The sequence below is a fragment of the Pimephales promelas genome, chromosome 20 (genome assembly GCF_988280905.1).
Source record: "Pimephales promelas chromosome 20, fPimPro1.hap1.1, whole genome shotgun sequence".
In the NCBI taxonomy this organism is placed as follows: domain Eukaryota; kingdom Metazoa; phylum Chordata; class Actinopteri; order Cypriniformes; family Leuciscidae; genus Pimephales; species Pimephales promelas.
The window spans coordinates 21,452,966-21,480,801 of NC_142788.1; the positions used below are offsets into that span (position 1 = coordinate 21,452,966).

General features: G+C 38.8%; 1 protein-coding gene across 2 annotated transcripts in view; it reads right to left on the minus strand.

Annotated features, from left to right (window-relative positions):
• The window catches only part of dip2ba (DIP2 acetate--CoA ligase B (putative)a), a 44,299-nt gene that overhangs the window by 2,039 nt on the left and 14,424 nt on the right, over positions 1-27,836 (minus strand). The window contains exons 2-37 of one of the 2 annotated variants that reach the window (XM_039652377.2): positions 15,598-15,669; positions 14,173-14,310; positions 13,616-13,741; positions 13,031-13,264; positions 12,618-12,755; positions 11,833-11,952; positions 11,165-11,362; positions 10,851-10,942; positions 10,652-10,762; positions 10,446-10,569; positions 10,235-10,344; positions 10,050-10,152; positions 9,288-9,352; positions 9,080-9,173; positions 8,838-8,957; positions 8,634-8,748; positions 8,408-8,547; positions 7,880-8,016; positions 7,716-7,796; positions 7,276-7,403; positions 7,083-7,197; positions 6,655-6,856; positions 6,291-6,403; positions 5,999-6,022; positions 5,355-5,435; positions 5,142-5,265; positions 4,589-4,710; positions 4,233-4,344; positions 4,037-4,146; positions 3,811-3,941; positions 3,141-3,309; positions 2,196-2,366; positions 2,052-2,113; positions 1,912-1,969; positions 1,131-1,205; positions 832-1,006 (exon numbers count right to left, since the gene is read on the minus strand). In XM_039652377.2, coding sequence (XP_039508311.2) covers positions 832-1,006; positions 1,131-1,205; positions 1,912-1,969; positions 2,052-2,113; positions 2,196-2,366; positions 3,141-3,309; positions 3,811-3,941; positions 4,037-4,146; positions 4,233-4,344; positions 4,589-4,710; positions 5,142-5,265; positions 5,355-5,435; positions 5,999-6,022; positions 6,291-6,403; positions 6,655-6,856; positions 7,083-7,197; positions 7,276-7,403; positions 7,716-7,796; positions 7,880-8,016; positions 8,408-8,547; positions 8,634-8,748; positions 8,838-8,957; positions 9,080-9,173; positions 9,288-9,352; positions 10,050-10,152; positions 10,235-10,344; positions 10,446-10,569; positions 10,652-10,762; positions 10,851-10,942; positions 11,165-11,362; positions 11,833-11,952; positions 12,618-12,755; positions 13,031-13,264; positions 13,616-13,741; positions 14,173-14,310; positions 15,598-15,669 — 4,290 coding nt within the window. The remainder of the gene's footprint in view (positions 1-831; positions 1,007-1,130; positions 1,206-1,911; positions 1,970-2,051; positions 2,114-2,195; positions 2,367-3,140; positions 3,310-3,810; positions 3,942-4,036; positions 4,147-4,232; positions 4,345-4,588; positions 4,711-5,141; positions 5,266-5,354; positions 5,436-5,998; positions 6,023-6,290; positions 6,404-6,654; positions 6,857-7,082; positions 7,198-7,275; positions 7,404-7,715; positions 7,797-7,879; positions 8,017-8,407; positions 8,548-8,633; positions 8,749-8,837; positions 8,958-9,079; positions 9,174-9,287; positions 9,353-10,049; positions 10,153-10,234; positions 10,345-10,445; positions 10,570-10,651; positions 10,763-10,850; positions 10,943-11,164; positions 11,363-11,832; positions 11,953-12,617; positions 12,756-13,030; positions 13,265-13,615; positions 13,742-14,172; positions 14,311-15,597; positions 15,670-27,836) is intronic. The other variant, XM_039652378.2, reaches the window with a different exon arrangement.

Sequence of the window (27,836 nt, forward strand, 5' to 3'; positions counted from 1 at the left end):
GAATGCAATTTATATTTTTATGCCATTTTTTCGTGACATTTGGTTATGAATTTAGCTTCTTGGAATATCCTGTGTAATTATAATAAGTAAAAAACGTCCTGCTAAAACTTTTTCTTCTATTTACAGTACAGTATGTGTGAAAATCGTAAACTACTGTTCAACAAAGTTACGAAGTCGTCTCTTATGCCTACCGAGGCTGCATTTATTTGTTCAAAAATACAGTAAAAACAGTAATATTGTAAAATATTACAATTTTAAAAATAACGTATCTGTTTTAATATATTTAAAATTTAAATTATTTCAGTGATTAGAATCAGAATTTTCAGCATTTCATTCTAATATGCTGATTTGTTGCAAAAGAAGCATTTATTATTACCAATGTTGAAAACAGTCCTGCGGCTTAATATTTTTGCAGATTCTTTGATGAAAAAGAGCTATGGTTTCCACCACATAATAAAACATTTTAAAATATAATTGCGACTTTTTATCTCACAATTGCGGGTTTACATCTCGCAATTCTGACTTTATTTCTCAGAAATGCAAGATTTTAAGTCAGAAATGAGTGATATGAATAATTGCGTGTTATATCTCACAATTGTGACTTTATAACACACAATTCTGAAATAAAAAGTCATTAACAATTGTGAGATAAAAATTCTGTGCCGGGTACAAACTTCCATAAAGAACAGCATTTACTTGAAATTTTTCGTGACAATGTAAACGTTTTAACTGTCAATTTTGACACTTGTAATGTAATGCTTCCTTGCGGAGTAAAAGTATAAATTTCTTTCAAAATTCTGACGCCAATCTTTTAAATTGCTAGTTACGGACCTCCACTTGCATCCAGTAGCTCTGTCCTCCTGACAAATCCCAGATATCCGGTTCTGGCCCAAAGCGTTTCGGTCTCTCCAAAGCTCAGTCGTGTGTTGAAATGGTCGGCCTGCAGGCTCTCCTCACCATAGATGGTATAGTAACCACTGGCATTGTGAGGACTGTTCACCCAGATCTAGAAAAAAGGCAGAAAAAGTGATGAAGATGACAAAAGTCACACAGAGTATTATAAGAATTTGGAGAAATTTCCAATATAGAGAAATGTACATCACTAAAACAAGTTGTATAAGTGCGTTTACCTCGCCTAGATGAGAGTCTCCTAATGGTCCTCTTGTCTCCGGGTTCACAATGATTACTCTCACTCCAGGAAGCATCTGAGGTAAGGCAAAGAAACCAATATGGGATGACTGATATGTCTTATAATAACCATATAAGATAAACCAAAAATAAGCGGTGGGTAGTAACTGATTATGTAATCATTTTCCTAAAAGGAAGTATTTGTAATTAGATTAAAATATTCATTCTACAGTTACTTTTAATGATTAGATGATTACATGTTGACACAAAGGCATTAAATTATTGATTCTCTGGTGTCAGTAATTTTTTTTCATGTATGCTATTTTGATTTAAAAATTGTATGTGTGTGTGTGTGTGTGTGTGTGTATATATATATATATATATATATATATATATATATATATATATATATAATACTTTAATTTATATATTATTTACTTTTCATCAATTCATGCACACCCTGCAGTTTGGGATCCTTCATGTTGTTGATGAAACTGGAATATATTATCTCATTCTCTATAATTTATGTATATTTTTTTAAATAGAATATATTTTCTGATGTGAATATGATACAATCCAATCTATGTGATAAACGAGTTAAAAGTAGTCTAAAATTAATCAAAATAATAGAATATATTACTTAAAATTTGTAAAATAACACATTAAAATACAAACCACAATTTTCATCATGTAATTAGTAATAAGTAACAGACTATAATTAGTAAGTAATCTACCCAGAACTGAAGATTAATTAGGACAGAACTAGAACTAGGATAGCCTTACAGTCCCAGACTCCATGAGTGGCAGACTCTGAGGAGCTCCTCTCTCCACCAGTCTCACTCTGTGACAGAGAAAGAAGGACAACGTCACAATGCAAGCATGTACTGACAGCCTTCATATCATCACTGCCATCTCACACATACCTGTCATGACGGAGGGACTTCATGTCTACGTAAACAGTAGTTGGGTCTGGACCAGCAGTGCCCTGATGGAAGGAGATGGAAATCAAAATAAGGCTTTGCTTTTGTGTCATGACACAGTTGATATAATATATTTATTGGCCCAACCTGTAGACAGATTGCCAAGTTGACTCTGGCGCCGAAAGCAGTGCTCACTGCGCGCGGAGACAGGCCCAGGTCTTTGAAGAGCTTGGAGAACGACTGCGTGAGAGCCAAACGAGGCCTCTCTTCGGCTATGACGACACAGCTCCTTACACACGATAGGTTCACGCCACGAGCCTGCACATACATCTCCCATCAGCTTTTATAGACACGTCCACACTTTATTCACAATTACCATCCCTTTCTGTCTGTTGTCCTCAGTATTACAGGATTATTAACACTATTTTTAAAATTCTGTCATCATTTACTCACCCTCGTGTCATTCCGAACCCCTATGATTTCTTTCTTCTTCTTTTTTTCAACTAGCTGATTGTTCAATTCCAGTAAATGGAGATTGCTTCAGAATTGATGCAAAAGCACCATAAATGTATTATAAAAGTGGCACATGTGACTTGTGTGTAATGTCAATTCTTCTAAAGCCATGAGAACTGGATCATTCCTTTTTGTAAGTGAATCACTCAGTCTGTTTTTGTGAGCTAGGTCGATCTTGTCGAACTTATTATCGGTATCAGAAGACTTTTTCATATTTGTGGAGCTGAAAACAATGAGCTGTATATTCTTAAAATACTCCTTTCGTGTTCTACTGTAGTCAAACGGGTTCAGAATGACATGAGGAAGTGAGGCACATACAGTTTCCCATTATTGTGGTTTTTACTGTTACGTCTGAGTAACGCAAAAATCCCCAGAGGGTGAGAGACAACAGGAAACAACGGAGGGAGAGACACGCACAAATGCACCGAAACACAGCCTCAGGTGTTAACATTACTAGATTTATTTGACCAAAAATACATTCTTGGTTAGCATTAGAGCCTTTTCTTTTCTAAATGTAGCAAAAAACCATACCGACCCACAACTTTTGTCCAGTAGTGAATCTGTATCCTGCTGACTCACCTTTAAAGCTTCAGTCTGTGTGCCAAGGCCCTTGGTGCAGAGCTCCATGACCGAGTATGAACAGAAGGTGTCTCTGATCTTATACTGACTGAGCGTGCTCAGCCACAGGGGCAGAGATGTCTCCAGCTCCGAGGGAGGGATCAGGATTGACTGGTGGCCTGAATAAACACTATACACACACACAGATACAAATTACAATGGGTATTCTATTAATTGCATATATAGTGTTGTGTCCTAACCAGGTGCAAACACTACTTAAAGGGTTAGTTCACCCAAAAATGAAAACTCGGTCAGTATTTACTCGCCCTCATGTTGTTCCAAACCTCTATGTGTTTGTTTGTTCTGCTGAACACAAAGGAAGATATTTGGAAGAATGTTTTAATCAAACAGATCTCATTCCCCATTGACTACCATAGTATGTATTTTTTCCTACTATGGTAGTCAATGGGGAATGAGATCTGTTTGATTAAAACATTCTTCCAAATATCTTCCTTGTGTTCAGCAGAACAAATAAACACATGAAGGTTTGGAACAACATGAGGGTGAGTAAAATACTGACAGAATTTTCATTTTTGGGTGAACTAACCCTTTAACCTCAGATTAACATGGAATAGATGTGATTTATTGCATTACGTCTGGTTAAGTCAAAATCACAGACTGTGTGTACTACCTTGACAGACACCACAGCACGAAGCCCAGGCCACAGTAGGGGTCCATGCAGATGACAATTTGTCTGGAGGAGTACAGCTCACATTGCAGTTTGATGGATCGACATAAAGCATTGACCGCTGAGTGAGATATCTGAAAGAAACACATAAACAAGCTGCTTAGGACCTGACCAGACAAAATTAAGAGAAAGATACTACACACTTGTTCTTGCCAAAAAAAGATCTTACCTTAACTCCGGTCAGCATGCCTGTGGTGGACACACTGAAGTCCAGGTAGGCCAACATTTCTGCAGTGGGCGGTTTATAGATGTGTGAAGGCCGTTTTCTGGGAAGATCATCTGAACACACAAGAGCAGTCAAGTCAGGGATACAGATCGTTCATCAATGAACATAAAAGCCATTAGAATATTTTTCATTTCTGTACCTGTGTCTATGATATTCGGCCACGTCTTCACATTCACGCAGGCTGCCGCTTCTTTAGACCGCAAGGTCTTCATCAGGGTCTGAGTCGTGAGGATGCAAGCTGCTTTGCTCACCTGAAACAGTCAACATTTCACAGATTTATATGCTATGCTCTATAACAGATGTGGCCAACGTCAGTCCTGGAGAGCCGAAGTCCTGCAGAGTTTTGCTCCGACCCTAATCAAACTTCAAAAAACTTGAACGAGGAAGGTTTTTTTTTTTCAGAGTTGGAGCAAAACTCTGCAGGACAGTGGCACTACATGATCGACACTCTTTAAAATCTTAAATGGATGGCATGTGCAAAATAAACAGACTCACATCAATGATCATTCGGACTGTGGGGAGAGTGGCACTAAGATTCTGTGGGTGAGGAGGCCTGACGGTGACCGGAACACAGCCGGCATACAGACATCCATAAAAGGAGGCTATAAGATCTATACCTGTAGCAAAGAAGAAAACATCTTTCTTAATAATATGTCATGTGATATTTCATGCTGTTATTTTTGGGTCTTCCCCCCCCCCAAATTCTCCTAATAATTTTAGTTAAAAACAACATTTATGCACAACTGTGTTCATTCTAGCTGTATATTAACTGAGGTGAGGTCACATCTATTGCAGTTCTGTGAATTATTGTTTTCATTAGGAATCTACTTGATCTAGAATTTTCTGTGACGGCTAAAGATTTCCCAAGCAAGATTTCATTCAAGTTGGTCATATGGATTCACTGTGTTTTCCAACAGAAAGCTGCTTCAGTGTGAACAGTGCTTTATACATTGCAACACTACAGCCAATAGACTTGGACAAAATTTCACAGACATTTCCTAATGTGACAGCACTTTAACATGTACTTTGAAAGCTGGGATGTCATTACCGGGAGGATAAAGCAGTACTACGTTGTCTCCAGTGTTGATTCCTCCTCTTTCCAACAAAGCTGCAGTGATCTTCTCTGCTTTTTTGTGCAGTTGAGAACATGTGGCTGTGCTGACTGCTACACCCTGCCGGTCAGAGCAAAAAAAAAAAAAAGTTAGAACGGGCAGATGGTTTGACTAAATACAGTTTGATGGGGATTGTACATGCATGTCACCTTTGCATTCAGCAGCATATAGAGAACATGATCGGGATCAGTTTGTGCTCTCCACTGCAGGGTTTCTGACAGGAACTGATGCTACAGGACAGAAGAGGACAGGTGAACTTATCCATACAAACCACAATATGATCAAGAGTAATCTTAGTCCTATAAACTCATAGCATTATTTCAGCAAACAGCAATATTAAGCCAGCAAATAAAACAGGTGTAAGGTTTAGAATATCAGGGGTAGGTGATAGTTCACAGTTTGTCTGTCTTTAAACACACATAGCAGGACTCATGCAGGCAGCAGGAATAATAACCACACCACACCGTAAAAGAGTGTGTGTGTGCCTACAGTTTCTGAAAAGTAATGTTTATGTAATATGAATTAAAGCCACATTTGTAGGACACAAACACATTTTGAGATGCAAAAGCAGCAATTACAAGTCACAATTCTGCGATATTAATACAATTTAGTCCATTCTGACTAAAGGGTCCATTTTGCTTCCATTTTAAAGTAAAATCTAAATTCTTCAAAACACTTTACAAACTTTTTTTGGTCCCTGTAAGGCCCTGAGGTGGCTGTTGTTGTTGGTAGCAATGGGGATTTAAAGCTCAGCGCACACAAATAGCAGAGCGTTGCTCACATTCAGGCTTACCATGTTAGTGGGCCACACACAGAGCTACAGCCCCCCACACGAGAGAGAAAGACAGACCAGAGCACAAGCTTAGAGACGACGAGAAAAAAACTCTTCATCTCCACTTCTCCTTAAACTATTTATGCTGAGTTAGAGTTAATGCTATTATCATTTAAACCAGATATCAAGGTGCAATCCTGTGGTGTTTGCAACTACCTTGAAACTGGAGGCTTGATGTTGCAAAATAATTATAATTATTGCATTTTATAATACAATTAAAGATTGTATTACGCAAGTATAGACTTTGGCTAACCTTTCTGGATTGTTCTTGGTCATCAATGAGCCCAAGATCTCTCCCACTAGCCTGTGCGATCCTCTTTCCTGCCACCAGGTTGCCCACCATGATGGAGGCCGGACCAACTCCCACTGTAAGACAAGACAAGTTTATTTTTATAGAAAATTTCACACATAATAGCAATTTAAAGTCCTTTACAGATGCATGAGAATGGGTTTGAGAATTATTAAAAACATTAAAATAATAATAATTAAGGATGTTCCTTTGACCTAATGGTAATTAACTTGATGTTTAAAGTTCATTTCCCTCATCAAATTCAGATAACTGATCATATTTTTGAGAAGTGTGACTATTTTTCAGGATTTGATAGGTTTTTCAGTACCTGGCTGCTTTTGTCTGGGTTTTGGGAGGTTGGTCACACACGTATGAGGGCACATCAGAATGTTGCAAGGGTGCAGAGAACCCTCCAGGAAGTGCTGCTTGGTCTCAGACACATGTATACCACCCAGAGGAGTTTTGGGTAACGTGTTTCCAGGCACCAGTGCCAAACAATACAATCCCACCTGATGGATACTGTCTATTGCCTGAGGAAAAGCATCCAGGGACAAAAGCAGGAATTCATGACACTTATTACTGTGAAATAGAGGGTCAAAAACTATAATGACAACATTGTATATTGTCAATTTGTCATTGTGTTCTGCCGCATTACGTTAAACCTGCCGGCTCAGGTCCATTAATTTCAATGACCTACTTCAGACAAAACTAAATCAGTTTTAAGTGGGGACAGCAACTTGGTTGTTTGTTTATTACCTGTAGGACTCTACTCATCCACTGGAAACTGTCCTCTTCATTGGCATCAGGTCTCTGCTCTGCTACAATCACTATTCGCTCATCATAGAACACGGTGACGGAAAACACGGCAATCCTGCATAAATACGACACACACTTTCAAAACCGCATCACATTGAATGAGTTTTTGTTTTTTCTTTTGCGTCGTTCGTACCTCCCTCTGTAGACGGTTTTGACTGGCTCTACAGCCAGTGCTGTGGCCACCAGGTCATCTGCATTGTGTCTGCGACCACTAACTGCAAGCAGACCCTCAATCTTCCCCACCACAAACACCAAACTTCCCTGAGGGCACAGAGACGAGTTTATTCAATAAAAGACAAAATACCGTGCTACAAATCTTAGTAGCTGCAAATCCAAATAGGCTTTGTTGATATTATACGTACACTACTGTTCTAAAGGATTTTAACATGTCTTTAATTTTTTAATCAAGATTTTTTTTTGATAATTTCGGGATTTTTTTAATATACAAAAACCTCAAAAATAGGGCTGTCAATGTTAACGTATTAAAGCATGCGATGAATTCAAAATCCTTAATGCATTAAAATCATTTAATACAAATATATAGAAAAACTATACTACTACAGTATTACTTACCGGACCCACAAAGCCCAACAGTCCAGTGCGCGTGAAGGGAACGTCTCCTATAGGGGTACCACCTGAGTTTACAGGAATCACCTGCAGTCAAAAAGGTCAGTGAGACATTGTTTTGAGTAAATGTGTGTATTCTGCATACTGCTCTCCATGTACTTTTTCCGTACTTCAAAAGTGTTCTTGGTCACCCCGGGTAGGCCGTAGTACATGGTGCCTCCGGCACGCGAGTTCAACACTATCTCCCCGATCTCATCAGTCTTACAGAGCATGGGCGGCCCATCGGGCTTCACAATACACATCAGAGCTGTGGTGCAGAAAGACAAGACAGAAATGATTTCAAACACAATGTTTTTGAAATCTTGAAATATTAAAATTTGAAACTATAAAATGAATTGAAAAATGAATAAAAAAAAATTGATGAAAAATGAATAAAAAAAAAATCCAACATTTAAGACGCGTATGTGCCTATACAATCATTTATATTCATAAATGTATTATTTTTTCTCACTATATTGAATTGATACTGACAAATTTTAAACGATGGGTGGATGTGGTTTAGATCAGGTTCATAAACATTGTATTTTGTGCTAAACACATGCTAAATTAGTTGCTAATATACAGTAGTTGGAAACTGGTTTTGACAGTTCACACCACACTCACATAATCTACAGTGAAATGTTCAAATGGAGTCTCACCTCCAGGCATGACATGTCCTACATCTTGCACGGTAAGGGCAGAGTTCTTATCCTCTGTGTTGACCCGAATCACCCCGTGACTGAGTCCTGACATTGATAGGATGGCCCTGGCAGGGAGCGGAGTGCCTTGAGCACCAGGCCTAAACACAAAGAGGGAATTTAAAGCATTTCTATGGCAATTAAGTGTAGAAGGATGATGTGCACAGCTCTTAATACATGCAGGTACCTGCGGATGGCCACTGTCATGGCCTCAGGGGAGGAGGCACATGGGCAGATCATCTCAGGTTTCAAACCATGAGACTGAAACACGTTCAGGAAGGCATCACAAGAAGACACAGACCCTAAGGCAGAAATATGGATCATTTATTTGCACTTAAAGCCACTGAAACAGAAATGCAGCAATCTCTTTCCCATGGCTTGTTTTGCTTACAGGGATTGGCTCCATCAGCTACGATCAGCATGCGCAGGGAAGACAGAGTAATGTCCTTCTGATCTCTGTGAGCCATCATAGCCCAGTGCAAATCTCTACATTTCACCAAGGCCATACGAGCTGTGTGTAAACATAAACATGAAATAACTTTAACCACAGAACTGTTGATTCAGCATGATTGGTTATCCAGATAACATCCACAATAACATAACCACATGCACAGATGTTTAGGATGCCTTCACCTTTGGAAACATGAACTCTCTGCACCCAGGACAGTGGACAAGCCTTCATGACAGAGTATGGCACACTAATAGTGTGGATCCTGTTCATGACACTCTGTAAGAATGCACAAACATGCGGAAGTTTAAAAAAATGGCGACCATGTAGCAACAAGTCTGTGAAACTGAAAAGAATGCACAGAACAGAAATATTCAGAGAAATCACGCTCACCGTTAGAACTCCATGCCAAAGGCCTGAGTCTTTCTTAAAATCCAGGACATTAACCAGTGTTTCTCCTAAGAAAGAGCACAGAAAACTTGGTTTCTTAATCAAGAACTATAATTATGGGTGTTATGTTATGAAAAAAATGTGTATTAAAAAATACAATAAGAGGTATAACGTATTATAATGGTATTGTTGTTATTATAATTTCAGTGTTGTTATTGTTAAACTATGAAAAAAATGTTTGCCTTGGCAACTAACTGAAATACATAAGTTTATGTTGAAATTAACTAAAATTACTTAAATTAAACAAAATAAAAGAAAGCTAAATAAAAAAATTAAAAAAATAAAAATACAAATGACAAAATGACTAAACCTTAAACAAAAATTAAAAATCTAAAATAGTAAGCAAATTCTAATTGTAAATAAACAATAATACACAATATAATAAAACATAAATTAGTAAAATGAAGTCTACCACTAAAAAAAAGTATACTAAAATAATACTATTTTAGTCTGAAATTGATAAACTGAGACAAGCCAGTCAACAGACCAACAAAAATTTCAACATTCTCAAGGATTTTATAGAGAATCAAATGGGAAACAATAACTTCGAAAGCAAGTCTTCTCTAAATTACTAAGAAAAATGATCTAATTAGTATAAATCTAATGAAATAATCTGACTAAGCACTGGCTATAAATTAATTAATCTCACTGCTTAATTCTGGGGCTGCTCAGTGTTGTGCTGTTGCAGTAACAGGAAGCACTCACCTTCACAGTAATTACAGGCTTGTGTTAGAGCCTGACAGTGTGTCAGCATGGAGATTTTCGACACAGCCACTCCCATCACCGTACCCTCCTTCGAGGCCTTGTACTGAGAACACATAACGCACATATCACACACACATCAGAGACTGAAAGGATTCTTACCTAAACACCTAAACACCCACACTCACCTCTATGTATGCAGTGTCAGTGTTTGCAGTAGGTATGTGCGGCTGCCAGTCCTTGGAGGGTTTGGTAAGATACTTGGTATCAGTGACCACCCATTTGAGTCGAGGCCATCCTGTAAGAAAACAAGTTAAACTGCCATTCTGCAGCCTCAAAAGAGAAATTTATGATACATCTGAAAAAGCAGGGTCATAAGAAAAGCAACAGGGGACTAACCTTTAAATTGCTGTATTTCTCCATTCGGGGTCTTTGGAAGACCTTTTAGACAAATCTCACTAGTAAGAGCAAGTCCCACACCACAACTGCCCAACAGGAAGCCTATCTGCTGACTTCCTGCATCCTAAAAATCACACAAACAACTGTAAACATTCCAACAAGCTAATGTCATGTTTTATGGGTTTTGATCTTCTCTCACACAGTACCTTCCGAGATAAAGGCACCTCTATCGGGACAGGAATGACCTCAGCGAGAAGGCACCCGTAAAAGGCCACCCAGAACATCCCAGGGTCACTGTTAGGATAAACTAATGCAACCTAAAGGGAGAAATATGGACACTCAGAAATAGCCTTGAGCTGAGAACAGTATGCAATTGCAGTGTGCCAAACACTGTTGAAATCTTACCCGATCTCCAGGCTTCAGAACAGGTTCGTTTTTGGTGCCGAGTTTGTTTAACAGTGTGTACGCCAACTTCAGACTTCGAGTCCACAGTTTACCTAGAGGGATCAAGGGGTGACAGGAGCTTATTAAAGACCAAATATATTAAAAGAAATAGTCAAAATGTTATACTTCTATGTTGCACTGAAAACATAATAGCATATGGGTTTGGAATGACATCAGGGTGAGTAATTCATTGCACAATTTGAATTTCTGGGTAAACTATCCCCTTAAAACATTGGAAAACTGCTTGTCCCAATCCGAACAGTGTGACATCTCACCATAGGTGAGGGTGTAGAGTGGTTTGCCAGTGATGTCCAAGACAGTGAGGGCTGGGCTCTTGGCCTGTGTGGCTCCCCAACGTGCTAGTGACGCCTGCAGAGCTGGAGGCCAGTTACTGACCACCCCTAGCGGCTCCCCCTTGACTGGAATAATCTGTCGGCCCTCTGGCCTGGGTGTGTTGGGATCTGGCTGTGAAACTGCAAGTGGAGAAGACGATTATATAGGGGTTCAAAATCTAATGCCACATCAAAAATCTCATTTAATTCAGGAAATCAATAAATATTATTACGTAAAATGAAGACGAAATACAATTCTGCACCAAGACACTAATAAGGAATATTTATGACATGTGACTCTTTGTAAAGATGGTCAGAATTTCTTGCATTGAAGCACAAGATGCTTTTGGATTACTTTTAAATCACACTGGAGAAAAAGATAATCAGGTTTCACACACACACACACGTGAAGTTCATGCAGTTTGATGTGGAAAAGGAAAAGGAGGACACACTGAATGCTAAGACATTCTGAAATTCATGTTAATTTTCACTCAAACTGTTATTATAATTTGTAACAAAAATGTAGCATTAAATTAGAAAAGATTTTAGATATAAAATTGAAGCTTCTTTTAAATATGATGAAATGTATGTCCCAATAAATAGTTTCATACCTTCCACAATTTCTTCAGAGTCATCCAGGAAGAACTCGCAGAGAGGAGGCCGCTTGGGTCTCTTCAATGTGTTGAGCAGCTGCTGTATTTTGGAGGAGACACGACCGTGTGCTGGAACACCTGTTGACAGAGATATTCTCATTCACCTGTTCAGATTACGGAAAAATGAGCTGGTCAAAGGACACCATGTGGAACCGACAGAGCCAAAGCAAATATGGAGGATTCAATAAGGAAGAGGCTTTGTCACAACACAGAAGTCAACAACAAATTGGAATGACACACAGAATCATACAGGATCAATTTGGGAGGACAAAACCACTGGGTGTCACTACACTGCACTAAACACCCCTCCACCCCTACCTTTTCCTACAGTCAGATGGCATCACAAAAAAGGAGGAAGCAAAACCTTAAAGTAGTTTTCGTGTTTCTGCTAACATTTTAATTTATGTTCGCTCTAAAAAAAAGACATGGAGAGGAAATGATTTCTGTTGCTTATTTGGGAAGTGAACAGCGCAAATGAACACTTGGTGGTAAACCAAACAACACTTTGAACCAGCACAACAATTGTGCTGGAAGTGAAAGCCATTCAAATCAATGCATTTACATTATTTCTACAATAATGTTTGTGATTACTTGATTTGGGTCAAGTTCGGTATTTTACATTTAAAGCCCTGTTTCAAGATCGTTTCTGATGAAATAGATCTTAAAACAGGGCTTTAAGTGTAAAATACTGAACTTGTCCTTTAAGGTCCCTGCATGTATGAGATGTGTGATGTTGTTTGTACCGCCGGCAGTTTCCATCATGCTGGAGCGGCTCTGGCCACGGCTTATGCCCTTCACTACGATGTTGGGTGGCAGATCCGCTCTGGAGTTCCTGTCCTGAGGCACTGTGGACGTGACATCAGGAGGAATGCTGCTGCTCTCTGCAGTGAAGACACATAACAGCACAGTGATTCATCTGCTGAACCCATGCACATGCTCAATATGAAACAAAACTGAACAAACAGGTTCGAAAAGTCAATATCAACTGACTGATTTGAATTGTTGTTGCTTTGTTTTGCCCTGACCAGGTCATTGGAAGTTAAATTGTGCTTGCGTCAGACCTATAAAACTGAGGCTCTTTTGTGTGTGTATCAGTGCTTGTCTATGATTCAGCACCTGAACATGTGTGTACGTGTGACTCATTATCTTGCGGTACCTATGCGGGTGTGTGCCAGCACATCTGCAAGCACGCTGGTCTGCCCCTGGCTGTGGTTGTGAGTTTTGCCGTCTCCATGAGAGAGGGTGGAGGAGGCAGAGGAGGAGGTGGAGGAGCCCTGGACAGAGCGGTTGATCCAGTACTCGGGACTCTGGAGATTCTGAGCCAGCATTGCACTGATTGCAGCCTGACGCCTGCGCAGGGAGCCCTCGTCCTCTGATGCCGACGATGTATCTGTGGCCACACACATAACAACAGTTAAAGCAGCTATTTATGCGCAGAAATAAAATTACAGATGCCACCAAAAGGCAAACACAAATAAATGATGAATCTGAAATGATCTATTAGCAGTGATACTGTATTTTTTCGAATCAAACCGTTTTGCAGAACAAATATACTTTTTTTAGCCAAAAAAAAACAACAACATTTTTTAGGCCCTGTTAAGATATTGTTATAATTTTCTCATTTGAAGGCCAGGGTTGCGCACTAAAGGTTCGGGTGTGTATGTATTTTCCGAGACCCTGCTGGTCAGTGAGGTCTGGACAGAAGGAGAAGCAGAAGGATTGTGGGCGATGCAGGACGTACCGGGTGGAGTGCAGTTTTCCGCAGGAGACTGGACGAAGGCTGAGCGGCGCTTGGTGGGCATGGGAAGGGCCATTTTCTCCTCTTTATGCCTGGCCAGAGCAGCCTGCACAGCCTCTGTGTGGATATCTAGCAGACGGACACAAAGAACGATGAGAAGAAGAGAACGAAGAGTACAGAAGAGAATAACAATTACACAATAGCACATGACAAGAGGCTGATGAGATTTCCAACAATGTCGCCAAACAATGACTGACTCATAGAGACAGAATTGTCTCTATGTGGTGACAAACACATTACAGAGCTGTGTGTTCACATTTAGGCGTTCAGTTGCACTATGTACGTGCCGCATCTACACAATCAAGCATCTATCTCCACTGATGACCTTTCCTAAATTGCTGCTTATACTGACAAATATGGCTGATTACTGACAAAGCACGAAAATGTAAAAAAAAAAAAAAAAATTACTTTAATTAAATTGTAATATTATTTCACAATAATCATCTTACCAACCCCAAATTTTAAATAGTAATGTACACTGGCAAATAAATTTTCCTAACCTGACCGGTAGCGGTCATCCCGCGTTCCTCCGCTGCGGTGAGCTCGGTGTTGCCGTGGGGCAGCAATGGGAATGGCGTTAGGGCTAGAAGCAGGGGCTGAAGGATTTCCCGGGGTCAGCTTGATACTCACGTCCATATCTATAAAGATCACAGCTCATAAATAAACTCATGTACACAAACAACATCAACACCATAAGGTACATTTTCAGAAAGTCTGGTCTGTCTCCAAATGCATATTATATATACACATATTAAATAAATAATCAACCCAAAAATGTGCCAGTGTATATAAGTCTTCTGAAACAATGCATTATCTTTGTTTGAGGAACAGGCTAGATCAAAACTTCAGTCAACATTAAATGATATTCATACCCTTAACGAGACGATATCTTAAAAATATGGTTCTTTTCCACAGAAGAGATCATTTACTCTCCTTCATGTTGATTCAAACCCGTTATTAAATGACAGAAACTTAATTTTGGGGAAAACTAACCCTGTAAACGTATTTGGTATAACAAATATACAGTTTGAGGAAGCGTCAACCTCAGAAACACAGAGACAGGGCAGAAGCGGACAGCAGGAGGTGAACTTTAACTTCAAAGTGCTGAAATGGCACCTTTGAAGACAAAATGGCACATTTGATCGGGGGTTTTAAATAAGAACATATCTATGCAACAAATGTGTCTTAGACATATCGCCCGAAATCGGAAGGTCAGACCTATTGTGTAAACATGTCCCTGAAATCCAGTATGTAATACCTCATAACTACGCAGTTTTGAGGTCACTAAACTGTGAAAATCCACCAATATAATGAACTCACCTGTTTCAGTTCCTCCTTCATGACTGGAAGGGGGATGCTTGCTTACAGGAAGCCTATGTGTATGTGTGTGTGGACATTAATAGGCCGGAAAGAGCTTGAGAAGAGTAATGTATGTGTGCTGAGAGATGGCACGAATGGAAAAGATTGAATTACTAAAAGTTTCCAGATAAGATGGTGGTTTACTAATGGTCGCAAGACTATTTCAAGTGCAAATTATTTTTTTTAAGTGCGTTCTCTTAATGAAGAGGCCAACGACTCCACTAGGTGGAGTTCTGCTCATCACCACCAGAATGCAGCATGGAGCCGAACAATTGCAAATAAAATAGAAAAAAACCCAAATCTCTTCATTTATGGAACTAGTGCAACATAATTAAAGCAATGTGACAGATGTCACACCTCTACATCATATTCTTCAGCTGGATTTGGTTGCCACCAAATTAAACACAGTAGTAACATGAAAACACCTTTATATATATATATATATATATAAAAACTGTAGAAAATAATTTAATTTTATGATGGCATTGTGTGGCATACATAACAAAAGAAGAACCAGAGAGGAGGAGGAAAATGAGTTGACAGGAAGTCTGTGTGGAGAGTCTTACTTTGGGTCTGTGGTACGAACGGGGCCAGAAGTTTCGCTCGCTTCTTTTCATAGCCTTTCCGCGTGATGTCACCTGTACAAACACAAAATACAAGACACAAATATATAAATATCTATTTGACATGTGATGAGACCACACTTAACTTCCACAAACTGAGCTTGTCTGTTGACTGGTGAACACACAATAACAAGTTTTTCTCTGCATATTTCATAATTAGCAATTATTGCTGAGAGAAGCTTCATAATTATTTATCATAGTTATCTTGGTGTCTTTCTTCTGGGAAACACAAAAAGAGAACTGCAAAGTGAAGGGGCCAAGCTGCAAAATAGAATAAATATTTGTTTATTTCTGTTTCATTTCAATTAACAAAAACAATTTAAAAGGGTTTTAGTTGACCATTATACTACAAGCAATATTATACACGACAACTCGTTATTCACTTGTCAAATCCAACTTGCTTCATAATTGATCACACAACATGTAGCCTAATTATCAATGATGGTGTTTTTTTGAATGGATGTGGACAGTCTTTCAGTCTCTTCCTCGCATAAAGCCAACAGCTTCAGAAGACCTAAAAAATATAATCATATTGACTTCTTTTCGAAACCTTTGTAGTGCTTTTGAGTCATTTTAGAGCTTGTGACAGCCTAGATCCTCATTCACTTTCAAGGTAAACAGTGGCCTGTACATTCTCAACATTTCTCCTTGTGTGCCCCACAGAAGAAAGGAAGTCATAAGGTTTGAAACAACATGAGAGTTAGTAAATAATTACACAATGTTCATTTGTGGGCTAACGGTTCCATACAATTTAAGGAAAACAAACAGAACAAGCAAAAAAAAACAGAAAGATGGCCATGTGAGTCAATCACACAGATCCACCTCCATCTTCTTCAATTTTTTATTTCTCTTAAAGCATTTTTGGCCAAACCAACCATTACTGTTGTGGATCATGTTGTCCAGCCTTAGCGCTCCCTAAAAGCAAACAAAACACCCCTCTCTCACTCATACTCACACGTCACCTCTAATCTGTAACAAACAAGTAGCTCCTAAACTCCAGTGACACACAGCTGGATGAGGATCACAACTTTTGGCCAACACACATTACACAGCCCAATTGGAACAAAACAAAACAAGGAGTGACAGATCTGCTGATGACCAATGTTTTTCCAGACGATACAACCAGGTTCCTGGTACTTTCATAAACCAGATCTGGTCTGTCTAGGAGACGGCTGACAGCTTCAGGTGATAAGATTACACACAATGGTGTTTATACTGAAAGATCAACTGCAACATGTCAGCATGAACTCTGTGGAAAAAAAGGGAAAAGGAGGCAGGTCAGAGGGGCCAAGTGGGCCAGTTCTGCTATGAGAGGGGAGAAAAAAGAAAGCAAGCAGAAGAGAGAGAGAGAGAGAGAGAGAGAGAGAGAGAGAGAGAGATGCATCTTTCTGTGGGGACGGGCTTCATGGACGAGTGCAGGCTTCATGCCTGGTTACTCTCTCTCTGCTTAAGAATGTGGCCTAGAAACACAACAGTCCTTTCCTGCCCCCTCTGCTCAGTGTGTGACAGCTCACACACACAAACACAATACCTTATTTATAACCTCTTAAAGCAGACCAAACTTTATCAGCGCAAGTAAAAACTTACTTTGTTTATTGTTACATTTTCTGAAAAATGTTTTTGTAGCTCATGGTTGCCATATTGCCATTTCTATGGTGTTCTAGGTAGATGCTAGGGTGTTGCTAATGCTATAGTGTCAAATGGGTGTTCTGAAGAGTTACCAGGGTGTTGCTATGATGTTCTAGGTTGTTGCCAGGGCTGTACTATATGGTAGCTAAGGTGTTAATAGGGTACTCTGGACAGCTGCCAGTAGGGCTGGGCAACGATTAATCATGATTAATCGCATCCAAAATAAAAGCTTGTGTTTACATAATGCATGTGTGTGTACTATGTATAATTATTTTGTGTATAAAAATTCACACACGTGCATGTATATATTTAAGAAAAATGTGTTATTAATATATAAAATATTAATATTTATATTTAATATATATATACACACAATATATTCATGCAAATATTTCTTAAATATATGCATGCATGTGTGTGTATTTATGTATGCAAAATAATTATACACACTACACACACATATATTATGTAAACACAAACTTTTATTTTGGATGCGATTAATCGCGATTAATCGTTGCCCAGCCCTAGCTGCCAGGACATTGCTGAGATGTTCTAGGTAGCTGCCAGGGCTTTGATTTATGGTTGCTTGCAATAGTGTAAATCTGGTGTTCTGGAGTCTTACCAGGGCATTGCTGTGGTGTTCTAGGTAGTGTTAGTATGTGGTTGCTATGGTGTTAATAGGGTGTTCTGGAGAGTTGTCAGGGTGTTGATATGGCATTCCAGGTTGCTGTTACGCTGTTCTAAGTAGTTGCCATGGCGTTGCTATTTGGTTGCAATAGTGCCAACAGGGTATACTGGAGAGTTTCCAGGGCGTTGCTAAGGTGTTCTAAGTAGCTGCCAGAGCATTGTTAAGTGAATGCTGTGGTCTTAATAGTGTGTTCATCATCTACTCACAGTCATGTTGTTCCAAACCTCTAGGATAACTTCTTCAATGGAACACAACAGAAGATATTTTGATGCAGAGCATGGGAATGGGGTCCAAAACTATTAAAAAAATATACAGTATGTATATATATATATATATTTGGTGTTCCACAGAAGAATGAAAGTCATCATACTGGTTTGGGACAACATGACAACACAAACAACGCAGGGTGGTTTACATGCCAAAAGTTTAATACTTAGATTTAGGAATTTGATCAAATCCAAATCCAATCAAATTACAGCAACAATAATAGGGATACTTGTCTTAGCAAACATCATTATTAATAAATAGCTCAGCAAACAACACTGCACACACACATGTGAGAGCGTAAAGCTGCTTTTTGCAGGCGGACAGCGTGCTGGGCATATGGAGGAATGGCTGACTGGAGTCTCATTGTGTGTGTGGGTGATGTGGGAGACTGATGTAATGCTGGGAGGGCAGCTGGGTCACGCACACACACAGAGCAGGGTTTGTGCTCACACAACAACAGGTCCGCACAAACTGGCAGTGCCACTCCAGCACTGAGGGAGCTTTGTGCCCACTGGCTCTCCTCTAAAGAGCTACTCTTTCCCTCCCTTTCTCACTTCCTTTCATGCGTTTGTCTACACATACCTGTCTATTTAAGCATTGCGGAATCATGCCTGCATGTAACTGATTGGCTGACAAACTCAAGAAAGTAGAAACTTTGGTCTATTGTGACGGCTGTGATGTCTCATACAAGTGTGTGTGTAAGGGTCAGCTCACAGGATATGAACATTACCCCACCCAGCGTGGCCTGCCAAAACTGGTCCCAGTGTATTCATTGGGAGGAATGTGCTGATTGGATGATGACCGGGGCCAACTGGCTAGCAGAAAGGCAACGGTGGCCAAAAGGGATAGCTGGCCAGTTCCTTCAGGACTCAAAACAGACTTCACACTGAACAGACACACAAGCTCACCGCGAGGGGCTTCGATGTGCATGTCTCTACAAATACCTGTTTAACATCCATGGTGTTATCTGTGTCAGTGTGTCAGCGCTTGGATTTACCCTACAAGCCTGTCAGGATTTGTGTGTGTGAGTGTGTTTACCATACACAAGGCTCAGGCAGAGCCAGTAGCAGAGGAAATGATAAGTTTGTGGGGCTTCCTGCTCCATCGGGCCCCAGGGTGACTGGAAAAACCCATGAGCACAAGGGAGGAAGTGCACACACGCACACACACACACACACACAAGAAAGTGAGGGCAAAAACAAAGAACCCGGCTAAGAGGGTGCTGAATAACCCACCACAGGAGTGCTGTTGTTTTTTTCTTTCGAGTTGCTAGGCTTCAGGCTTCTGAGGTCTCTAAAATGAAGTGAACGGCCATGAGAAAGACAGGAATATAAATAACTTGCCTGATTATTTTTCATAAACTAATTCCCATCAGCTAATGGCTCTCATTCCACAATAGTTAATCAGTGGCTGAGGTGACATCCTCATTTAACTCCTACACAATCTAATAAATAAAGCTGGGCGGAGGTTAAGTCAAAATTAAACTGTAAAAAATATGTTTTGAAGTTGTGCATACCAGTCTTTTTAAAGTGAAATAATAATTCAGTGTAGTGATAATTGTCATTGAAACTGTTTTTTCAATTTGACTAATTTGTAAAATACTAAACTGCACAAAGGCATTCACACTGACTGTGACTGCAAGTTGTTCAATTTCAAAGAGAGCTGGCAATTTGGGACGGCAAACAACAAATCCGTTGGGAATTTGACAATGCTGAGCATTTTAACTTCATATAAATGAGCTGTGATTTAAAGTGGCATCTACCAATAGGAATGCAGACATTTAGCGAAGTGAGTCTTTGGGTAGACATCAAATCAACTCAATGTATTTTTAAAAATACAAAAATAGACAAAAAAATGAATTTGTGATCGTCTTTTCTTCCCTGTTGTGATGGATATTCAACTGAAACGGCTTCTCAAACAAGAAAAAAAGGCGGGACTTGATTTGGTATATCGGGCATTAATTGGATCGTTGTTGTTTGCTTATGTGATTGACAGGTTGCTGGATACTCAAGTATTCTTTAGTATTTTCTAGGCAGGAAATAGAAATTAAGAAGTTTATTGCATCAAAAGTAACTTAAATGGACATTAAATAAATTTATTTATTAAATCATTTTTGAGCAAAGTGTAAGTAGAAAAATAAATTGCTGCATTTGAATTGGCAGGTTTTGTAATCAATGCATCAAGAAAACATTAACCACAACAGAAAATGGGGCTCACGTGATACGCCTCATGATGCATGACACTTCCCGACCTCCAGTGATTTAATCGCTGTCAGTGTGTACACATTTAAAGGGGGAAAAACTAGAGTAGTAAAACTGTCAGGAAAGCAACATTTTTTAGGCAATCGATATAACATAATTAAAAACATCATGATCACAACAAAATACCTGCAAAGGAATGTTTGGGAACTTCTCAGTGACGACTCAAGTCTGTGAACTGATTCTTTTGGAACAGGTTCACTGAAAGTTAACAAGTAGGTCCTCCAAATAAAAGAAACCCTAAATGGCTGTTGCCTACACTGAAAACAAGACTCTGTATACAGTCCAACTGATTTAAGAGGACTCTTTATAAACACCCTAAAAAGACGTTTAACAGCCATTCATTGTTACTCATAAAAACATTAAGAAGAAGAAGTGTCCTCAAGGCAGGAACACACTGCTGCATATTTAACTACGGCCAAAATTGGGTCAAATTTAGCTGCTAAAGCATTTCACAGGGTGCAGGGGTCAGTCCAAAAGAATCAGCTGTTATTAAGACTATGTGATGAGCCGGTGCAGATATTAACAGGCCCAACTAGGCAGATGGAATGTGTGGAATTACACTTGGACATGCGAACACCCACATGCACACACTCAACACAATTTATGTCCATATTTCATCCATATGGTACAGGGTTTGGTGATAGACCTGTGTTGCTTTAATTATTAGCACTATTTTCGAATTAACGCTATGATTAGGGTTGTTATTTGTGCAGGTCTATGTGACGCCCAGGTTTAAAGCAGCAAATAAGTTGTGAGCTTCCTATGCCAATTGCGATATTTTCTATATTGACTTGTCGCACAATATATGGACTAGGGCTGCAAAAACGAATCGATAAAAACGATTATTATAGACTGACTTTCGTTCATCTTCGGAAGACAAATTAAGATATTTTTGATTAAATCTGAGAGCTGGATGACAACTTCATAGGCTTCTAAGGGATTGAAACTTGCTGGCCCAGAAAAGTTATTAAAGACATCGTGATCACGTGAGTGCATGCATACTCATTATTATAGTCAATTATTGTAGACTATAAATACAACATGATGGCGAGTAATAACTGACAGAATTTTCATTTTGGGGTGAACAATCCCTTTAATCTATCCTAGACAACTAATTCGCTCAAAAACCTGATTCCCTCAGTAAGGAAACACCACCGTGTGTGAAGCAGCAATATGGTGTCTAAAATGTAGGTCACTTAATATTAACTTATTAATTAACTTGTTTTAAACCTGTATAAAATCAATATCACATTTGTTATCATGCTGCTAATATTAGGAGAAAAACTACACTTGATGATACTTAGGCTAAAAATGGGGTGTCTGGTGTAGACATCACTTCCTGTTAGCTCTCTTAACTTCTTAACCACAATCTTAACCACCACCTCTGCATCACATACAAACCCGTCAGTGCCTGCTGTTTCTAATTTAAAACCACTCTAGTTAACAGTGTTGATATTGAGGAGTCTATAGCACTTAAAGGTAAAATGAGTGTGGCGGTGCCGGGAAACAATCAATCCTAATTTTGTTTGGGTGTCTGTAGTTCAAAGAGATGATCTGAATCTACTAAAAAGCAGGATAGCTGCAGGGACACACTGTAAATCTCACCCTCACCTAGTGCTATGACCCTAAACTCTGCAATTTGTGATCACACGAGGGCGACAATCAAAACAAGGCGTTGATTGTTGTGGGTGATTTTCAGTTTTTCATGAATGGGCAACAGTCCAGTCTATAACTTCTGGGATGAGAAAAAGCTCCTCATGGGCTGTGCTAGAGCACTGATGGACAAACAGATAGGATGCTGACTAGAAAATGAAGAAAAACTCAAAAGTGATCATTTCCCAAGAGAGAAGTCACACCAAGTGTCTTAAAACCAAGTGGCTTAGTTTCAACCTAAACTGAATAGGTTGTTCGTTGTCTAAGTACATAGATAATTTTTTAAATAATACAGTCATAGTCTCTTTTCAATATAAATGTTCAGCACTGAAGTATTTTAAAATAAAGCGTGTTTGGGGGCTGTTGATTTTGCGGAGATGTTCGACTAGCCACTTGTGACATAAGAATTGAAGCTGCCAAAATTCAAGAACTAAGAGTCTAAAAGAAAACAAACTGCCCTTCTAATAAATGACAGTGTTTGTTGTCAACTTTTGTTAACTCAAACTTTCATTACGTTTCGTTCAAAAATATAGTACTAATATATACATATAATTAAAATAAAATAAGCATTATTTAAATAATTTATTATATTAGAATATATTTAAATGCATTCTACTTTATTTGTATATTATTTAAATTTAAAAATATAGCGTAAAAAGAAATTACAATTAACTAAAAATAGAAATTACTTAAATAAATCTAATAATATAGTATAATATTATGACATATATTGCAATGCATTTTATATAAATTGCTAATTATTATTGTACATGTATACTAGCATAGTATATTATTTATAGGCATGTGCCGGTATCAAATTTTCATGCTGCGGTTAATTGATTGAGCTTTTATTGCGGTATACGGTATTATCACGATATTTTAATGAAATTATATTTCAAGAAAAACAGATGCATTGTGGGTCTCTAAAAAAAACCTCAACTTGTATCAATGTGTAATTGTGATTTTCAAAACATATGGTAAACTAAACCAAATTGTTTAAAGTTTAGTGACAACATGTTACAATGACTGGTAGGTTACTGTTTGTATTATTCAATTAAATTCTTGGATTTGATTTCAGTCTTAATTCAATATTGACTCATTTGGATAAATATTAGGCAGGCCTCAGTCTGTTAATGTTTCTCAAGAAAAAAAAACCTCACATAATGCTGTAAACATACAGAGAGAAATTAAATATAATATTTAGCAAATTACTCCTTGCTATTTTCTAATGTGCTGGTCATTAAATGGCTTTCCTGAGGTAAATGTAACGTTTTGACACAACTGTTCTCCTGCAGTGTTACTGACCTCTTTCCGTGTTTGAAAACACTGATTGATAGTACAAGTAAATATACCTTTCGGTAAGTTATACTGTATCTTTAAATAAAAACGAAAGTAACATGATCGGTTTACTTGAACTGAGGAGCAACGATCTGTGATCAGAACCTAAGAGCTGATTTATCAACTTCAATTTATCAATAACAACTTTCATATCAAAAGTAACCTGCTCTGTCTAGTCTGTCGGTGTCCGTGTCCTCTTTGCTCTGTGATTTTTCTCTGTGGGAGAGCGTGTGAAAAGTGTCAAATGCGTTAAGCGCCTTTCAGACAGGACGCGGAATGCGCGACGCTGGTTCAACGTTGCCCTTCAGATACAACGCGATTTGCTATTTTACAAATAAAAAGTTTAACTATTTTTAAAACTTTAACACCGGCGTGGTCGATGCAGGTCGACGCAGCAACAAAACATCCCTGCGCGTCGCGCGCGTATTCCGCGTCCTGTCTGAAAGTCAAGCTTGAGTCTCAAGCGGAATGTCTGAGAGTTGGCAGCCCTGCGGGGATAAATCGTCGGGAGCGTTCCGCCATGCTTCTTCATCATGTGAGGATTGTTTACATTTAGGGATGGGACGATAACCGGTTTCACTATAAACCGTGATAAAATGTACTGACGGTTAGTATTATCGTTTAAAATTTAATTATCATTAAAACCGTGTTTGATTATCGCGATTTTAATAACTCACTGAATCCTGTCGGCCAGTCTGCCTGACGCAGGCGCGCAGCACGCAATATTTTTTTTAAATTACTATTCGAGAAGGAATGGCGGAAGGCAGTGACCGTGCTCAGGAGGTTTTTCAGCCTTTTTAAGAGGACCAAATCTGAGGTGTGGTCATATTTTGGGTTTTACAAAAGTCCTGAGGGAAACTTGATCGAGGATGGTCACCTTGTCTGCCGAACAAAAAGTCACTGCAATAGAAACACTTCAAATCTGCCGAGTCGTCTTGTGTGATCGTCACCCGAACGCAAGGCAAGTTAACTTTGACATCAATACCAAAACTGGGAAACAATTGGGCACGAAATGTTGTTTTGAGTTGAAACATTTTATGTCACTCACTTGAAATAGACGTCAAGCTTCCGCGAAGAAAAGTTCGTAGCAAGTGGATTTGAGCCAAAGACGAACGAACAACTTCAAACAAGACTATTATTAAGAGTGATATTTTAAGGGATAGTAAAGTATAGATACATCACGTATTAAACCGATTTTATTTTTACCACATAATTACGGGGACATATTGAATTGATAATGAGATTAGCTAATGTTTTAAATCTTACCTGTTTATGAATTCATTTTGTAAAACAATCGTCCAGACAAGATATATCACACCAATATTATCAAACTCTGTAAACAATAAATCAACTCTGATTTCATTTTTGCAATACAATCAAAAACCGGAGACGCAAGACGGCAAGTTGTATTTGAATGAAACGAGAGCGCGCGTCCGTTGTGAATGTTATGGATGTGCGCCGTGTAATAATGCGTTGCTATTGACGACGGGCATTATAAAGAAGCAAATGCCATAGAATAGAATCTTGCTTAAAAACTGCATAGAGAGGCTTGTTTTATTTGTTGTTTGTTGATTTTCAATTATAAAACTTGTTGAAATGTTTTCAGTGAGCATTTTGAGCACTTTCATAAATTTTTAACAAAACCGTGATAATATTGATAATCATGATTATTTTGGACACTATAATCGTGATATGAAATTTTCATACCGTCCCATCCCTATTTACATTAGACTAGTGCGCACTGTCGCAAGCACACATACATGTGGGGATTGTTTACATCAGAGTGCGCGCGTGTTTTGCGCAGCACGCAGTGTTTGAGCGGTTGAAGGAAAATAAGCTAATGCGCGCTCTAAAAGTCTAAATTCTAATCTATTATTTTCCACGGTATTTTGAAGAGCCCGCGATAACAATATCGTGCATATTCATTACCGCGATTTATCGCATTACCGAATACCGGCACATGTCTAATTATATATTTAATAAATAATAACAATAATAAGCAAAAACATGAATCTAATAATACAGTATAATAAATATTAAATATTAATATAAAAAAACGAAAAACCCGATTGTCTGAAATGCAGCTGGTTCTTTCATGTGATGAGACCACTATAACTCTAATGACAATTTGTCTATGTGACAGGCTGATTAGGCTTCAGTATTCAGACAGAGTGACAATCATTCCTGTGGCAGGTTGGTCTTCAGTCAAACAAGTGAGATCTGTCATAGTTAGAGCACCAAACAAATCAATAAATCACACTGACCTTTGAGATCTGCTGGTTTGTTTAAAGCACACTGTTTAAAGAGTGGTGTCACTGGCTTTCAGCAGGTTGCCACTCTCCATCACTGAAGTGCTCACAGATGTGTTCCTGCTTTCAATATTTACACATCGAGGCAGTTCAACGGCCATCAACGGCTCAATAAAACTTCTACGGTCCCAGTAACAATGAAGCAACCCAACAAGCTTGCGCTAGCTTCAGGGGAATGTTAACTATTTAAACAACATGAGAATTTAGTCACTAATCCTCTAAATAAACGGAAAGTTTGGGGAGCCTTTCCTTCGAATGGCCTTAAACAATAATATGCGACTGTGTGAATGGTATGATTCACTAGATATGAACACATGGAGAAACATCCACCGTAAATCAAACACAGGATACAAAACTGAGTCACCACACTACGGGCGTTCACGCTGACAGCGATTTGCATTTATAAAAGCAACTGCGAGTCATTCGGTTTGACTTCATTCTATCATCTATCTATCTATACATCCATCTATAAATCCATCTATAAATCCATCTATAGATCCATCTATACATCCATCTACATCAGCTGCATTGCACCACATCCCGTTAAAAAAATTATGTGTGTCAGTGTTAAAATCTATTACAGACACTTCCCTATGGGGCTCTGTCCTCATTTAACTGGCTAAATCAGGACACAACACCTTGGTAAGCTTCACCAAAGTGGCTAATGAACAGGCCATGCGAGGCTGTGGCTTTGGGAGACTTTGAGAACATGTGTGTGTGTGCATGCGTACTTGTCCGTGCATGTGCTGGTTACAGTCTCTTTAATTCAAATGAATATGGACCCCTGGGGCGCTCTGTTGTGGGGCCGTGAGAGAAATGGACAAGCCTGAACTAGAGCTAAACTGCCGAGGGTCAGCACGATTCTCTCTTCCATAAATTCCCATGGTCTCCATGACAAAAACATCAGCCCGATCCCAAAACCACAGCATTCATATGTGACCAGACCAGATTCCTCCATGAAACCTCTATAGTGCTGTAACTTCTGCCAAATTTACTCAATCCCACATCAGTTCCCCAAAACACTTTAACAACAGCCATAATACATTAAACTGACAACTAAAAAAAAAAAAAAAAAAAAACAAGTAAACAATGCTACATTCATCATATGATCTCCATGCCTGATGGATGATTCATTTCATACAGAAGCTGTAATGGGACTGATGTGGGACTAATGAGGTTTATTGCTCCATTTTAAAACATAATAAGATGCCCAGCAGTAAGGTAGGCAACTTAATTGTGCTGCTTCCAAAGAAATATTGTTTTGGTAAAATTCTAAAGCAACGTCCCACACAGAAGATGCAAACCCAGATTGCACTGCAACAAGCTCAGTGAAGAGAAAAAAAATTAAAATATATAAAATAAAATGATGAAATAAAAATAGTGTCCTCCATCATGTATATTAACACTAATTAGAATATCACCTCACTGATTAAATTAAAATCACGTCTGAGTGCACTTTGCATGAGGAGTGTTATTTGCCCATGTAAAATTTCAAATCAGCGACTCAGCTACACTGTGTGATTTTTACCCCCATCTAGCGGTGAAAAGGTATATAACCATCCAGCGAATATTATTTCTGTTCCTCTCAATTCCGATTTCGTTTTAACTCCTACGGTGGCCAATGTAGTCCAAGATTAACATGGCTTCCAGTTCAACCTCGTCTATGAGTGTTAACTCAAACGTAAACGTGAAAGGCGAAGCTTGAATTAACGGGTATGTCCCTCTTTGGCTAATGTACTTTCAAGATGGAGGGGCAACATGGCGACCGACATTAGAACCCCTTACCCTTATGTATTTTCAAAAGCATATTATACACTCACGAGAATACTTTAACACTTTAAAAAAAATTACATTCATGAGCACATATATTTTTGAAAGTACTAAGTGTTTTTAGCTAAGAATAAACTAAAAGAGTTACACAGTGTAGCTTTAAGGGTTTGATATGATGCTGTCTTAGCCTTAGAGTTTTAGACAGTTTCCGGTTCATCCAGGATTGACAGGAGTCATTTAGAGTGTCAAGGTTAGATTCTAAGGCCA